The sequence below is a fragment of the Dermacentor albipictus genome, chromosome 5 (assembly GCF_038994185.2).
Source record: "Dermacentor albipictus isolate Rhodes 1998 colony chromosome 5, USDA_Dalb.pri_finalv2, whole genome shotgun sequence".
NCBI lineage: Eukaryota > Metazoa > Arthropoda > Arachnida > Ixodida > Ixodidae > Dermacentor > Dermacentor albipictus.
Genome location: NC_091825.1, coordinates 148,823,726 through 148,839,494, shown reverse-complemented (window position 1 = coordinate 148,839,494; position 15,769 = coordinate 148,823,726). Strand labels below are relative to the sequence as shown.

At 48.1% G+C, this 15,769-nt stretch overlaps 1 protein-coding gene across 3 annotated transcripts in view; it reads left to right on the top strand.

Annotated features, from left to right (window-relative positions):
• Positions 1-15,452, top strand: part of LOC135897635 (uncharacterized) — a 52,868-nt gene extending 37,416 nt beyond the window's left edge. For all 3 annotated transcript variants that reach the window (XM_065426328.1, XM_065426327.1, XM_065426329.1), the window contains 11 exons: positions 5,721-5,850; positions 6,854-6,901; positions 7,870-7,893; positions 8,235-8,276; positions 9,073-9,207; positions 9,927-10,162; positions 11,090-11,211; positions 11,329-11,443; positions 12,525-12,686; positions 14,049-14,165; positions 15,235-15,452. In XM_065426328.1, coding sequence (XP_065282400.1) covers positions 5,721-5,850; positions 6,854-6,901; positions 7,870-7,893; positions 8,235-8,276; positions 9,073-9,207; positions 9,927-10,162; positions 11,090-11,211; positions 11,329-11,443; positions 12,525-12,686; positions 14,049-14,165; positions 15,235-15,384 — 1,281 coding nt within the window. In that variant the 3' untranslated portion in view covers positions 15,385-15,452. The remainder of the gene's footprint in view (positions 1-5,720; positions 5,851-6,853; positions 6,902-7,869; positions 7,894-8,234; positions 8,277-9,072; positions 9,208-9,926; positions 10,163-11,089; positions 11,212-11,328; positions 11,444-12,524; positions 12,687-14,048; positions 14,166-15,234) is intronic.
• The last annotated feature ends 317 nt before the right edge of the window (positions 15,453-15,769 follow it).

Below are 15,769 nucleotides of genomic sequence, written 5' to 3'. Positions count from 1 at the left end.
CCGATGGCCATCACCTCCTCGGACATACGCCACCGCTTATTCCCGCACCTTTTGACCTTCCGTTCTCTGTACCCCCCGCCATGAATCCACTGCCGCTGATGCTCCTGCTCTGAACCTTCGCAACAGCCACTCGCCCTCACCTTGATGCCATCAGTCTCGTTCGCCCCAACCCCGTCGCTTCTCTCCGCCGCCTATCGCCTCCCGGATCCAACCGGAAAACTAGCCACTGCAGCTTCTGGAGGTGAAGCTGCGTTGTCGACCCTGTCCTCAAATCCTCTGCTCACGTTACCCACGAACGTGACCTTCTTGACGTTGACGTTGACGGCTATCCTGTCACGGCACTCATCGATACAGGAGTACATCTTTCTATTATGAGTGCTGCCTTCCGACGACGACTGAACAAGCTCCTCACCCCAGCTTCGGCACGCGTCTTCCGCGTTGCGGATGGCGGTGCTGTGCCCATCATCGGCATGTGTGCGGCACGCGTCAGCATCGCCGGCCGCCACACCCCTGTCCTCTTCACCGTAATTTGTCATTGCCCCCACGACCTCATTCTCGGCCTCGATTTTCTCTCCGCACATTCTGCTCTTATTGACTGCTCTTCCAGTACCCTTCGCCTTTAGTTGCCGATGCACGCAGAACCTTCTTACGCACCCCACTGCCGCTACGTCCCACCGGCTTTCTTCGCCTGCAGCCAAAGTCAATAGCCTACATTGAACTGTTGTCTTTCCCACCAGTTCCTTATGGCGAGTACCTCGTCACTCATCTGCCCGACTTTCCAATAAGGTATGACATTACAGTGCCTCACAGTATACCAAATATTACTGGGAACCGCACTCGCATGCCTCTCTGTAACTTTGGATTGACAAAGCAAATTCTACCGCAAGGTATTTGCCTTGCCACCGTTGATTGCCTCGGCGACCAATACGTGGCAGCGTTATCGACCGATGGTTCTCGCGAGCTTAGCATGCCCCTCGCGCCAGCCTCGCGTGCCGATCCCAATATAAAGAAAATGGTTGCGACGGACCTATCCACTGCGCAGGCTGAAGAGCTTTGCCAAGTATTATCGTCCTACCGAGATGTTTTGGACATCGTCGATCGCCCTTTAGACCAGACGCTCGTGGTCAAGCATCGGATTCTTACTTGCGGTGCTACGCCTATTCACCGACGACCGTATCGAGTTTCTGCGTCGGAACGCCGAGTAATTCAAAACCAAGTCAACAAAATGCTAGATAAAAACATCATTGAGCCTTCTTCGAGTCCCCGGGCGTCACCTGTGGTGTTGGTTAAGAAGGACGGCACGTGGCGCTTCTGTGTAGACTACCGACACGTGAACAACATTACTAAGAAGGACGTCTACCCGCTCCCACGTATAGACGACGCCCTTAACTGCCTGCACGGTTCCAGCTATTTCTCATCTATCGATCTTCGTTCGGGATACTGGCAGATTGCTGTTGATGATATGGACTGAGAAAAAACCGCGTTCATCACACCTGATGGCCTATACCAATTTAAAGTAATGCCGTTTGGATTATGAAACGCCCCTGCCACCTTTTCGCGTATGATGGACTCCTTGCTCCAAGGTTTCAAATGGTCCACATGCCTCTGCTACCTCGACGACGTCATCGTCTTCTCGCCAACGTTCGACACTCACTTTGAACGTCTCACAACTATACTTGGTGTTTCGAAAGGCGAAGCTGCAACTTAACTCGTACAAATGTCGTTTTGGCCACTGGCAAATTACTTTTTTGGGCCATCTCGTTGACGCTTCCGGAGTACAGCCTGATCCCGACAGAACTCGCGCTGTCAGAGAGAGTTTCCACTTCCGAAGACAGCCGCAGACGTTCTAAGTTTTGTATGGCTATGCTCGTACTTTCGTCGTTTTGTTCCAGATTTCGTGACAATTGCGAGAGCCCTAACTAATCTATTGAAGACAGGCGTACAATTCTCGTGGGACACTGGAGAGGCCGCCGCCTTCTCTCGTCTCGTCACTCTTCTAATCTCACCACCCATTTTCGCCCACTTCGACCCTGATGCCTCTACAGAATTGCGTACAGATGCCAGCGGTTATGGCTTAGGTGCCGTCTTAGCCCAGCGTCAGCGTGGCCAGGATCGCGTTATTGCTTATGCGAGCTGCCTCCTAGCACCATCGGAGCGCAACTATTCCATTACGGAACGAGAATGCCTTGCTGTTGTCTGGGCGCTTGCGAAGTTCCGTCCTTACCTTTACTGTCGCCCTTTTTCCGTAGTCACTGACCATCATACTCTCTGCTGGCTCTCATCGCCAAAAGATCCTACAGGCCAGCTTGGTCGATGGGCTTTGAGGCTACAAGAATTTTCATATTCCATGGTGTACAAGTCTGGCCGCCTGCACCAAGACGTTGACAGCTTGTCGCGTTACCCTGTTGACGGCTCTGACTCTACCAATATTGCCAGTGCTTCTTGCGTATTCTCTGTATCAGAACTGCTTCATTTCGCCGACGAGCAACGCCGTGACGCCTACATCAGAGCACTCATCGACCGTTCTGAGCACTCTCCGGCCGATGCTGCTCTACGCCTCTTCGTCCTCCGCGACGGTACTCTGTACCGTCGTAACCTTCATTCGGACGGCTCTGAATTCCTGCTTGTAATACCTAAACACCTCCGCTGCACCATTCTAGAAGAGCTCCACGACGCACCAACAGCGGGACATCTCGGCGTATCTCGAACCTGTGACCGTGTACGTCGCCGTTTTTTCTGGCCGGGCCTTGCCCGTTCAGTACGACGTTACGTCGCCGCTTGTGAGCTTTGCCAACGACGCAAGAAGCCTTCACAGCTCACCACTGGTTAACTGCAGCCGCTCGACATCCCTGCCAAGCCCTTTCATCGTGTCGGCTTCGACCTTCTCGGCCCATTTCCAGAATCTACATCAGGAAACAAATGGGTTGCAGTCGCGGCGGACTACGCTACCCGCTACGCCGTAACCCGTGCTCTTCCGACCAGTTGCGCAACTGATGTTGCGGACTTCCTCCTACATGATATCATTCTGAAGCATGGTGCTCCGCGTCAATTGCTAAAAGACCATGACCATACGTTTTCGGTCAAAGTCATCGACGAGATCATGCGTACCGGCTCAATACGGCATAAATTTACCACCTCCTACCACCCTCGAACGGCCTCACTGAGCGCTTGAACCACACCCTTACAGACATGCTGTCCAAATACGTTTCCGACGACCACCGTGACTGGGACCTGGCTCTACCTTACATTACCTTTGCATACAACTCTTCCCTTCTCGAAACTGCTGGCTTTTCCCCGTTTTACCTCTTATATCGCCGCGAACCAACGCTACCACTGGACACTGTGTTTCCGTCCGCCACAGCTTCAACTAGCGATTATGCCCGTGTTGCAATCGCCCATGCTGACCACGCTCGCCAGCTTGCGCGCGTTCGTCTACAAGTGCCTCAAGACAAGCAGAAGGAACGCTACGACCTCCGTCATCATGATGTCCATTTTGGGCCCCGCACCCTCGTGTTGCTTCGGTCACCTTCGCGTAAAGTTGGCCTTTGTAAAAAACTGCTCTCTCGTTACACAGGCCCATATCGCGAGCTCCACAAAGTGACCGATGTCACCTATGAAATCGTTCTAGCCACGCCCACTACGTCTTCCGCTGTGACAACCAGTGACATTGTCCACTTCGCCCGACTCAAGCCCTACAACTCTCCACGCGCCTTGGATATTTAACAGCACCGTGACGGTGCTTTTGCCACCGCGGGTGTGGGGGGGGGGGGGGGGGAGGAGTGGTATTACGATATCATCGAGCGATGCTCCAGAGACGAGCCGCCGCGAGAACGACGATGAAGTTGGTCGGTGCGCTTGGCGCGAGCGAGTGTCGGCCGGGCAGTCTGGCTCCAGTGTAAATGGCCTGTAAATAGCCTCTTCTGTCTGTGTCTTTCCACACGCCACAATATCATTAGGTGCCTTTTAGAGAACTGTACTAGCACTCTGTTTTTGTTTTATTTTTCATTAAAGTCGAGTTTTCTTTTTTTAATGCAATTCTCAACAATTCTTGTAAACGAAATGAAGGCCTAAATAAATTTTCCCGTCCATACATTTTTACCTAAATGTAGCAAACCTCAGAAAAATCAATGGATTCGTTGCCGCACAAGCAATTTCACGTATTCCAATCTATCTAGATGAGAACGATGCTAGAGCTTCCTCTTAAACTGTGCTTTCAAAGTTGGCCACTCTACATTACCATGTATAATTCACATAACAATAGCTTATCAGGGTAATGATTTGGCCAAGTAAGAATTATAAAGTTACGGCAGACAGGTATAGCGAGAATCGGCACAGGAATTAGAGGAACGAAGAATTGTATACACAGTGATGTCTAGCTTCTGGGAGACACGAGAGGAAACTAACGAACCCCAGGTGGTCAAAATTAAACCGGAATCCTCCTCTACGGCGTGCTTCGTAGTCAGATTGTGGTCTTGGCACGTGAAACGCCAGAATTAGATTTTTCTCACGATAAGAGACACGTGATCGCGTTCACCCTCCACCAATCCCGTGTCATGTCGTATTGTCTACGTGTAAAACAGACAGCATCGTGTCTGGTACATCGATCCTATGGTTTCAGCGTCAGTTCTGCTCAGAAGCGCCGAAAGTTGGGCGTGTTTGTATGCATTCAATACAGTTCTAAGCAGCGCAAGAAAGCGCAGACAAAGGGCGAGAAAACAGACCGGATCACGTGTTGCGTCAAACAGAACACGAGTTGCTTCAAAACACTTATGCAGCGCTTGTCCGGCCTGTTCTCCCTGCCCTTTGTCTGCGTCTTCTTGAGGTGCAAAGAACTTCGTTAAATATTGATGTCAATTCTGTGTTCACTGACCGCATTGAATACTTCCGATACGGGAAAATGTAACTGCATTTTTATGGCCAGAGACAAGAAGAAGTAATCTGCTGCTGCGGGAGTCATTCGTGCGGCGGGAGTCATCTTTTAATGCAGGAGCATTGTTCTATGGCCACGTTTCCAAGTATATACCAGTAAAAATGCCACTTAGTTCTCGCCTTCCCTAGAACACGCTGAATCAGCGAAGATGCAAAGAAAAAAGGCTGTGTGAGAGTGGAGCCTATAGAGCCGACTGGCTGCTTTGTTGCCGCGGTGTATCATGTGGCTAGGTCTGCTTGGTCGCCAAGACACTTTCCGCCCAACATCTGTAACGGAACTGCCGTCCGCAGCTGGCGTACAATTGCGCCGTTGTGTAGACAACAGGTGGGACACTCAAACGACGTCCACGGCGTCGTGAAAGTGCTCACGAAGTCTACATCCGGCTAATCTAACCAATTAGAAAGATTACGCATGAACCAATCTTTTGGATTAGCCACCTGCCTTAATCCACCCACCGACACTATATATATATCTCTCTCTCTCTCTATTTCTCTCTCTCTCACACACACGCGCACGCGCACATATGCGAGCACGTTGCCGCTTATACGCCGCCTCTGAAATGGATGCCTGTAAGTAGATTTCTCCCTACAATTGCCCTTATTGCGGAGAAACCGACCTCGGCGAGTGCTTTCTACGAACTGCGCCCACATTGAGCGACCACTTTCAGCGACCACTTTCGAGTTGCATGGAAAGTCTACACGTACGAGCGATTTATTGCCTGTTACAAAAACACAAAACAAAAAGAAATCAAGACGTGCTTGACTGGTAATGTGAACTTACCTTCACGCAGGTGCAAAGGGCTGTAACTCTGTACCCTCGTCTGTGCGTGGCTGCATTCTACCTTGAATACGAAGACTCCATGGGACTCTGCCGGCCCAAGTTCTCACGACTATCCGAAATAGCCCAAACACTAAACAGAGGCGAGCACTCTTGAATTGTTGTAGCATAATGCGCACAGAACGTTGTCCGATTAGTTGGTGCATATGCCGAAATTTTAGGCGAGTTAACGAACGACTAAGGTAAAGCGATCTTTCTGTAAGAATTAACGCCGTACATGGACATTTACCCAGCCTCTTGGTACACAATTACATGTACAATGCCGCTTCTTGGACGCGCGAAGACGTCGAAGAGAGAAGGGGCGTAATTTGCACTCGTGCTGACAGAAACGTACCAGGCTGATATATATATAGTGCGGAATGCATTACTGATAGTAGTTCAATTGCAGTGTATCGTGGGGATTTCATGACTGGAAATAAAATTCCTGGACGATATATTTATTATATTAAGCTGGCCTTCTCGCCTGTGTTGCATGTGCGCTAATTGGCCTTGAGCATGCGTACTTACATTTAGGTAGATTTTCACGAAGATAGCTTTAGCTCTGTTCCGGTTCCGTGTGTCCTTCTTGCGCCGTATTTCGGCATAAAGCTTCCGTAATAAGCCTCATTGGCTGTCCAAGAACAATGACATTAAAAATGCTTTGTAGAGCTTGTAGAGAAAAAAGGAAAAGAAAAGGACCTCGATCTCTTGCACAACAAACTTTGTCAATCGCCTCCCAGCGTTACGCTTGCCGTCAAGTTACTGATTTCTTTTTCGTTACTTTTGAAATGCTGCAAGATACTCGAATCATTAGCCCTAAAAGTTTATCTTTATTGTTATTAATTTTTTGAAGCGGGGGTTTACGTGGTATACAAAAAAGTGCTTAGATGTATAGAGGAGCGAAGAGCATTTACAATTGTTCTTTCATTCCTCCAGCCTATTTCCAGCACTCCTTAACAACAATGATTGCCCCCTAGTAGCACTGCAAATGTTGGTGCCTAGAGCATCCAAACCCGCAGCGGTAGGAAAGTACGCGTATAAGCGGAAATACTACGCAACCATGTCATACTGTGCAACGTTTAGTCTAATAGTAAATGCTTTGTGCAGGTCCCGTGGAAAACTTGGTCGAACTGAAACCACCGATTAACAATGGAGGTAAACAAATCCTTCGATACCTTTTGCATGCCTGTGTGCTCCACTAAAAAGAAAAAAAAAGTACTAGTCTAGTCTATACGACGAGACATGCTCTTTTTCTCAATTTTATTAAGTTTTGGAACTGCGTATTATCACTTCAGCTGGTTGCGCACTCTAGCCTGTAGCTGGGTTTGTCCAAAAATAAATGGCCGTTGTCGCCATTTTAAGTGCATCTACAGATTGGTCACCATATGGTAACACATCCCGAACTCTTATTGAGACGGCGGGAAGGATGGGGGGAGGTAAAAGCGGGGGTAAGCTCGCTCTTATTAGGTGACTAATTTGTCGTTTCGCAGTACTCAGGACCAATCGAGGCGTTAATTCAAAAAATAAAATTAATTTTGTTTTTTTTTCTACTTGTGAAAATCATGATCTAATTTTGAGCCAGGGCGCACTGGAGGACGTCGCATTAATTTTGACCACCTAACATGTACGTAAATCTAAACATTACACCCCCCCCCCTTTTTTTTTTTGATTACGCGCCCGTCTGAATGCGGCGACCGGGGTGATTGAACTCCGGATCTCGAAGCTCTGCTTTCAGCCGATGCCGGTTTGGGCCTGTTAGGTTGGATCAGTTTGGCCAACATCAATGCGACCACACTATGAGAGTGAGTAATGAACCACACCGTCGGCACAATCTACAATTTGCTTATGGTTATTAGTCAGGGAGGAGACGTGTTCCCCTCGGCTATTGTCGTCTCGTTCGCTCTCAGACGAGAATAGTGTCGCTGTAATTTTTCTTTGTAGTACATACTGGTAAAAGCGTAAACATCTGTGGAGATAAAGCTTATAAAGTATAATACTGCAATGTACTAGATCTATACCGCTCCGCTATGTGCACATCCATGGAAGGAGAGAAAGACTGCACTTAAAAACAAAGGTAGCTGCACACAACATACCACTAAGAACGTCTGGCATTTCGTTTGCAGATTCTCGTGCTCGGCATGGAGCAGGTAAGGAACTATCGATGTCGTTTTACGTACCGAAAAGGGAACCGCGTCATGCTCTCGTAGTAGTATGCAAAGCACGTGTAGTTGGCTTTAGAGATATAGAATTCACGTTCCGCCCCTTTGCTTTACACTAGCGGGGGTATACACAGCATTCATACTGAAGGACTCCACACCAGGTTTCAGCATTTTAAAGAGACGAGCATTTTAAACAGACGAGGTTAGGTCATGTAAAAGGGAAAGGATGCCTGAAATGGATCAGCTATATTGAAATGCAGCTGCGTAGTTAAATCAGTAGTCCAATGTAGTCCAGTAGTCCAATCAGTAGTTTTCTAATGCACTTCCAGTGGTGACGACTGGCAAGCCTGAAGAAGAGCGATCGGGGCGCCGTAAGTACATCCGACTGAAAGGAAGGCGATGCTCGCGAGTTAAGAAGTTTTGTCCTCGGAAGCTTGTATATAAATACATAGTAATTGAGAAATTGTATTTCTCCGCATTCAATGCACCACATTCGGTGAGGTTTGTTATGTTCAAAGGAAAAAGTTACAATCTACACTACTCTATGATGCAGATCTTTTATTTTGACAATCAATTTTTAATGCATTTAAATTAGGAGTGCCAAAGCGGAAAAAAGTATATGTTTGTGAAGCGCGGAAAGGCGGTCACCTGGTACAGGTAGAGAGTGGATGGGAGAAGCTGGAGGATCTCGGAGTACACGCGCCTCGACGTGTCAACACCACTACAAAACAAAACATACACGACCAAAGTATAGGACTGCCTAAACTGTACATTTGCATGACAAACACAAAACAATATGCGCAGGAGTGAACAAAATATTACGCAATGTATTTAATCTATTTCTTCATGTATTTCCTCAATCGGCGCTGTGTTGCCTTATTGGGAACGAAGTGGCTACTCGTTGTGGTTGTTGCTGTTGTTAACTGTTACAAAAATTGCGATGATGCCAGCTTACACCAATCCTCAACTCTCTTGTTACGTTTTCTGTAGCTTAGCGCGGAAACTTTGGGCAGAACAGACAGAAGTCGACACACGCACAGACAAGTTTCTTCGCGCTAAGCACTAGAAAAGATGTCGTACGAACGAGTTCGAAAGTGAAGTGTCTTAGAACTTTCTTCCCATCTCGCTCGCTGACTGACGTCAAGCCCGCCCACACGTGTTTCGCAGCGCATAACCTCATTTGCGTGATGACGGAGAAGACGAGCGTGAAGCAGCAGTTCCCGAATGAAGCTTGCGACTTCGTGGTCTTCATGGACCTCACGTACAACGGTCAGGAGGACAAACTGGTGCCAAAGACCAACGGTTCGTGGTAATCTTTCCCAGCCGCAGCCTCTGCGTAAAACGTCGCGAAACCGCTGCATCGAAGTCCCGTTGCACGCAAGCTGACCACACACCACGGTGGCTCAGCGGCTTTGGGGCTGCGCTGACGAGCACCAGGTAGAGGGCTCGATTACCGGACGTGGCGGACGCATTACAAATGGGGGTGCAATGCAAAATCGTTCGTGCGTCGTGTTTTGTGTTACATTAAGGGAACCCCGGATGCCATTGCAGGGGTAAAGCGCAGGAATCGGACGAAGGAAAGCACAAGGAAGACATACTAACCATTTCGTCACATTCCTGCGCCGTTCACCTGAAACGATGAACAACCAACAGGACCAAATCGTAACGCTTTCGCGTACCGTGAATTGGGTGCAATTTAAAGGGCCTCAGGTGCTCAAAATAACTCTGGAACCTTCCACCACGGCAACCCACTGTGCAAATTTGGTACACTAAAGTCCACAGTTAATAATTAAATCAAACTGATCGCGCGTCGCTACCATCTCTTCGAGACACGCATCAAAAAATGCAAGATCAACGTCATGCTCTGCAGTGGCTTAGAGTGCGAAATCCTAGTGGTGTGGACCGCATGAGAAACACTCAGCTGAATCTGTTCCCCGTAACCCATACCTGTTCACGGAAATAAACTTAAGGAGATCGTTGGCACGAATGAGGTCACTCTATCATCTCACGGTGCCTTTCAGGCTCGAGCTTCGAGTTATTCCGCGCGATGGCGGCCAACCGCTCTGGCAACCACCTAGTGGCCGTCAGCCAGGAGGACATCCGCGAGTGCATGGACAAGTGGAAGGACCCGCTCGCGCTGTCGCACTTCGTAATCACCACCTCGGCGTGGATCACGAAGAACAAGTTCGACGGGCTCGCCTTCCTCGGGGTGCATGTCCCCAACGACCGCTTTCCTATGATGCACAAAATGCTTCAGGTGAGACTCGCACGAGTAAAGCAGGGATAAAATGCCCTGGCCGGCAGTTAAGGATGGCATAGATCCACTGAATGAGGAATCTGAGCGAGCTTGAGTGTTGCTGGAGCCTAGCGCTGTGTTTTCAAAGCTCTTGGAAAACTTCATTATGGTGATGGTTGGTAAGCAAGGACGATGAAAATTGCGAGCATGTGCTTGCGGCCTGTAGAAACACAACCGTTTCCTCTAAGTGCTCGGAGGAAGCCTAGTAGGAACGCTAGAAAAGTTCGACTTATAAATCACTGCTAATTCAGGTAGTACTTGCTGATGTTCGTGTTAGCGCAACCATAGCACATCGATGTGGCTGTTGTCTTTACTTTGTTCTGTCTGAAGCGCTGTTCGATTGCCTTCTAAGATTGCACCAACCAGCCCAGTTCAGCACATCCTTTAATACCATAAGGTATGTTCATATTTTCCGGAAGCGTCTCAGAAGATATGAGTACAATGCTGATAAAGTATTTCGACATGTCTTTATACGGCTGCCACCGTCGGGGAGGTATTCTGTAAGAGTCCGCCTAGTGGGCTCCTCCATTTCTTCTGTTGTTGAAGCTCTGATTTGCTGGGCTGGGCTGTGCGTCCACAGCAACCAGACGCCACAGCCAATAAGCAGTTGATCAGCAGACGAAATGGACATGTCCACAGGTAGACTCTTACAGAATACTTCCCCAGTTGTTGAATACTTCCCCAGTTGTGAAAAAGAAAAAGAAAAAGAAAAAATTTCGCACATATGCGAGGGACTCTTCGTGGTATATATGAATCTAAGATCGTTAATGTGACTCCTCAACTCGGCGCCTCAACGATGAGGTCTTAGCATACGAAACGTATATTGCATTGAATAATAGCAATCAATCTTTTTAATCGAAACAGCGCTGGCTGCCACTTTCAATGCAGAAATTCCACGAGGCGTTTAAGGAGAACCAGCCGCGGTCGCTTTTGCTGATGTTCGCCATTCAGGTGAAGAACTACAAGTCAACTGCCGTCGAAGTGCTTCAGACTCTGCAAAAGATCGTGAAGTAAGATTTCTTCACTACACAAACGCGGAGCAAAGTGGGGCACAGGTACATAAGCCTACGTGCCTGCGTACATAACTTTCTGAGGCACCGGGTTGACTAAATGGCTTCTCTTTGCAGGGTGGTCGACTACACCATCCTGGAGACGCACCACTCGAGGCCTTTGACCACGTGCAGTGCTCTCCTACCTACGTCATTTAGAGAGTACAGCGACGTGGCCGACAGTGTGCCCGTGGTAAGTATCTGAATAGTGACGATCGTCACGACCAGCGCAGCGAAGGCCACATCGGGGCTAACGTTGCCGTGGCCTCCGAGATTGCAATGGCGAACCGTGGCTCCCGTGCACTCTCGGAGGCCACGACATAATATTAGTGGAAATAGCAAATCTACGAAATAAAACCAGAGCAAGCCCGATACTAACCACGTTGAAAAGAGACGCATATTGCCACGTTGTGCTGACGGTTAATAACCCCAGTGGTACAACGCAAGTCACAAAACTAACCTTTCTTCGTACGAAACTGTGCCCAGCGAAACAAGCTACAGTGGGCGCAATGATATCGGTGAGCACACTCGTCGATCGTCGAGCTCTGATGTGCGGATCAGACGCGCCGGCTATATATGCGTGGTTCAACGAACTTTCCAGCGCAATCGCGGGTGCTCACGTAAGTGCTAGAATGTGCATAAATATTCACGTCGCGCACACAATCTGGTTACACACGGCTTGGCGGCGACACAAGCAGTAGATAGAGCCAGCGATAACATTTGAGAAGCTTCCTATACAGAAAGGCGCGTCTTGCGCTGAGCGCTAACGTTAGCAGTTAATGTGTTAGGACGTGAAATGTGGTTCCAGGAAAAAGGACAAACGAGCACTCGCGTCAATATACGCAGCGCGGTCATCTAATTACGTTCCACTTGAATCATGCACACATGCATAACGTTGAAGGTAAATACCATCAGGTAGCAAAGAAAATAGAAAGGCAAAAAAAAAGAATGCACCAGCGCATGTAAAAGGAATATGGTACAGAAAATCACCTATTGTACCCTCGTGACCTAGAACAACATCGAGCTCATCGACGCCAAGGCGCACTGACACCTAGCCTACGAACAAGCAGCCCAGCCGCACTATCGCTGGTTCTTCAATAATTGGACTAGTAGCTTGATCCGCGATTCTCTCCGAAACGATGCACGCTCCTGGAACAGCGCTCCGCAGAACTGTCCGAAATGAAGTTGAATGTAGGACGAGCAGCTTCCAGCGCTCCGTTGCCTTCTGGAGTGATAAGGCACGCTGCAGTGTCGTGTAACGGTAATGTGCGCAGGTGACGGCGCTCGAGTGGACCAACAAGTTGCAGAACGGCGTGGAGCCACTGCCCAAACTGTGTTTCTCGCTCAGCCTGGCTTCACTGCATTACACTCTCAAGACAACCACCAACAACGTTGGCGCACCCTGTGACGGCGAGACGCTCATTCCCTACAACCAGGCACGTGCTCTACGACGCATGCCTGCACATTCAGGCTAAAGGACGAAGCAAGGCTTGCAATTCTACTTTGAGACCGGGCAAAGCGAAAAGCGGCTGTATTTGAGGCGTGCCGTTTAGTGCATTGAAACATACATTTACAATATATATATATGCTTGACATGCAACCAAGTGCTTTAGATATCATGCATATGGTCACGTGGTCGTGACCTCATAGAACACAGTAGCAATACTGTGATAGGCAAAACTAGCTTTTATTGGGCGAACCTGTGCCCACAAAACAGGCTACACTAAAGGCACAACGAGAGCGGCGAACACAGTCGGCGATCGTCGAAAATCTGATCAGCGGGTCAAGCGCATCGGCTTTTATACAGCAGTCGTCGAATGTTCCAGACTAATCGTTCGGGCCCGCGTGCCTTCCACAAAGTTCTACACCATTGGCGTCACGCGATGAAATCAGATAACACAAGGTTCGGCAACAGACAGCCGGGTAGAAGCATCGATAACTTTACAGAAATTTCGGATACATGCAGGCGCGTCCCGCGCTGTGCGATTACAGTTGTTAAGCGGCGAAACGTGGTCGCCCGATAAAGATAAGTACACGTGTCAATATTAAATTTGCAGTGCATAGCTTGGTTCAGGCAGAAATCACATGCGCTTGTTTGTAGAAGTCGTTCGCGCGAACTCGAACACCTTGCGTTCACTGAAACATTACGTCAACAATACTTAAACACTTGCAAAGCGTTCTACAGCGCCGAAGAGGTTTACTCTATGCGCTTGAAGCGTGAATGACAACGTATATCGAGACATCACTGTCTTCTGAGAACATGTATTGAATATCGTAGTCACCATCGCTTCTGCCACGCGTGCTGTTCAACGTATTTGTACAGGTAGGCAGACAAATGAAAATGTTTACAGGATGTTTGCAGGTTGTATGCAACTGTGAAGTGGATTAAGACCCCTATGTTCTATTCTTCGCAAAATGCATAACGTTGTCTTATCGCAATTCTGTGCTATGACAGCAGTATGATATGATGGCACGTCGAGAATCTTGAGTTCATGAAATCGCTACGGATACGACGCAACAGAAATGCATATTAACAATAAGTTACATGTTCTAAGATTTTAGGTTATATGTCCCTAAATCAGCGGTATCTTGCCTTGGTTAGTTGTATAAGCACGAAAGAAAAAAAAGAGACGGATATTGAGACGTGTGTCCATCATCTAAGGCCATCAACCGTGTGATGGCCTAAGCTAAGCAGGTTTGTGCTTTGTTCGTGAAGCAGTCAGTTTGACGACACAAAATATGTGTGCACTTCCGCAAGAGGAAGGCCTTGTCTTTACACGACGCCACTTCGCGTGCAGACATGTTCCAGAGACGACTGGGTGGGCCCCATTCAGGACGAGCGGGCCATCGCGGCGTACCACTACCGAAACAACCAGTGGCAGTCTTTCCTCACGCCGGACAGCATCACCAAGATGGTAAGATCGATTCATGCATGCGGGGTTTAAAAAAAATATGAATACAACAAGAATAGGAGGGGTAGGAGTAAACGGAGTTATTTGTATATGTTAACAAACTAATAAAAGGGTTCTCTATCTCCCTCTCTCTACCAAATGAATAAATAAAGTAATTCATAGGGTTTTACGTGACAAAACCAACATCTGATTATGAGGCACGCCATAGTGGGGCACTCCGGATTAATTTTGACCACCTGGGGTTCTTTGACGTGCACTAAGTACGCGGGTGCTTTTGCATCTCGCTTCCATCGTAATGCGGCCGCCGGGGTTGGGATGTGACTCCGCGACCTCGTGCTTAGCAGTGCAACACCAAAGCCACTAAGCAACCACGGTCGATCATATGCTACCAAATACCTTACAATAAATATACAGTAACTCTAGGAGTAAACGGAGCCCCAACTTACTGTATAGGCTGGACCATAATTGTCAATTACGGGGACTGCACCACCGAATGCACCATTCAGACAAAAATTCGTGAGAGCAGCTGAAAGAAAAATAGTTTAACTGCCTGTTGCCAGTGCGTGCTCTTGAGCTTTGTAATGGATCGTACTTTTTCTTTCGGTATTCTTGTGGGTGGAATGCTTTAGAAAATAAGCTGCAGCACATAAATAAGGGGAAACGAAGGACCGAATATATATTTTAGATCGTGGTTGTGTGTTGTTATCGAATGTTACAAGGAGATTCTTTTTGTACAAAGGAATTGAACCACGCGTAAATAAACTTGAAAATTTTGATCACAACAATGACTGGTTTATTTTATGCGCCTCCCTCAATGCACAGTTATGTCGAATTCCACACGAACTCCTCCTCCTCCTCCTCCTCCTCCCAACTAACTCCCCTCCTGCCCCCTCTTTAAGGACGACCCAGGCGGCTGTGCTCGGGGATTATGACATATGGAACCAAGTGTACCAAAAGCTATACTTTGGGCTTTGTAAGCTTGACGTAAATTATTCGCAAATTGGCTGAAAATTTACGTAACTAAAATCGCTCTTTCTTTCCTTTCGTTTTTCTTTTTTTCATTTTTAACCAGATGCGACTTGCCCTGAAGATGAACCCGAGCGTATGCGCTGCGGCTTACTACGTGGACTACGAGGATTACCAGGGCCTGTGCAAAAATAACGAGACGTTCCCGCGACTTAGGGCTCTGCGATACGTCCTCGATCAAGTCAGGACGCGCTGAACGGCATCCGTCACCCAACCCCGTCACTGGCAGTCCTTGAAATGAAGATGCTCACATGTCTCGCCATACACGACACTGTCTTTCTTTCTTTTTTTATCGCAATTGTTGGTGCACAGCCGCAAAAGAGCGGGCAGTTCGAGTATAGTACACCGTAGATATTGTACTAAAGTTAGTAGGGGGCCTTATGGCGCTGGGATCGCTCGGCTACCATGGGAATAATATATAATGATGATCAGTACGTGAACATGCTTCTGGTCTTTGTGCTTGTAGCTTCGTACGTTCTTGCGGATTTACTTACAGCACGGTATCTGCCTTTTTCGGCCCATATTTCGAAGTCATACTTTTAAAGGCAGAAAATAACATTGTGCGCACATGCAGAATTATG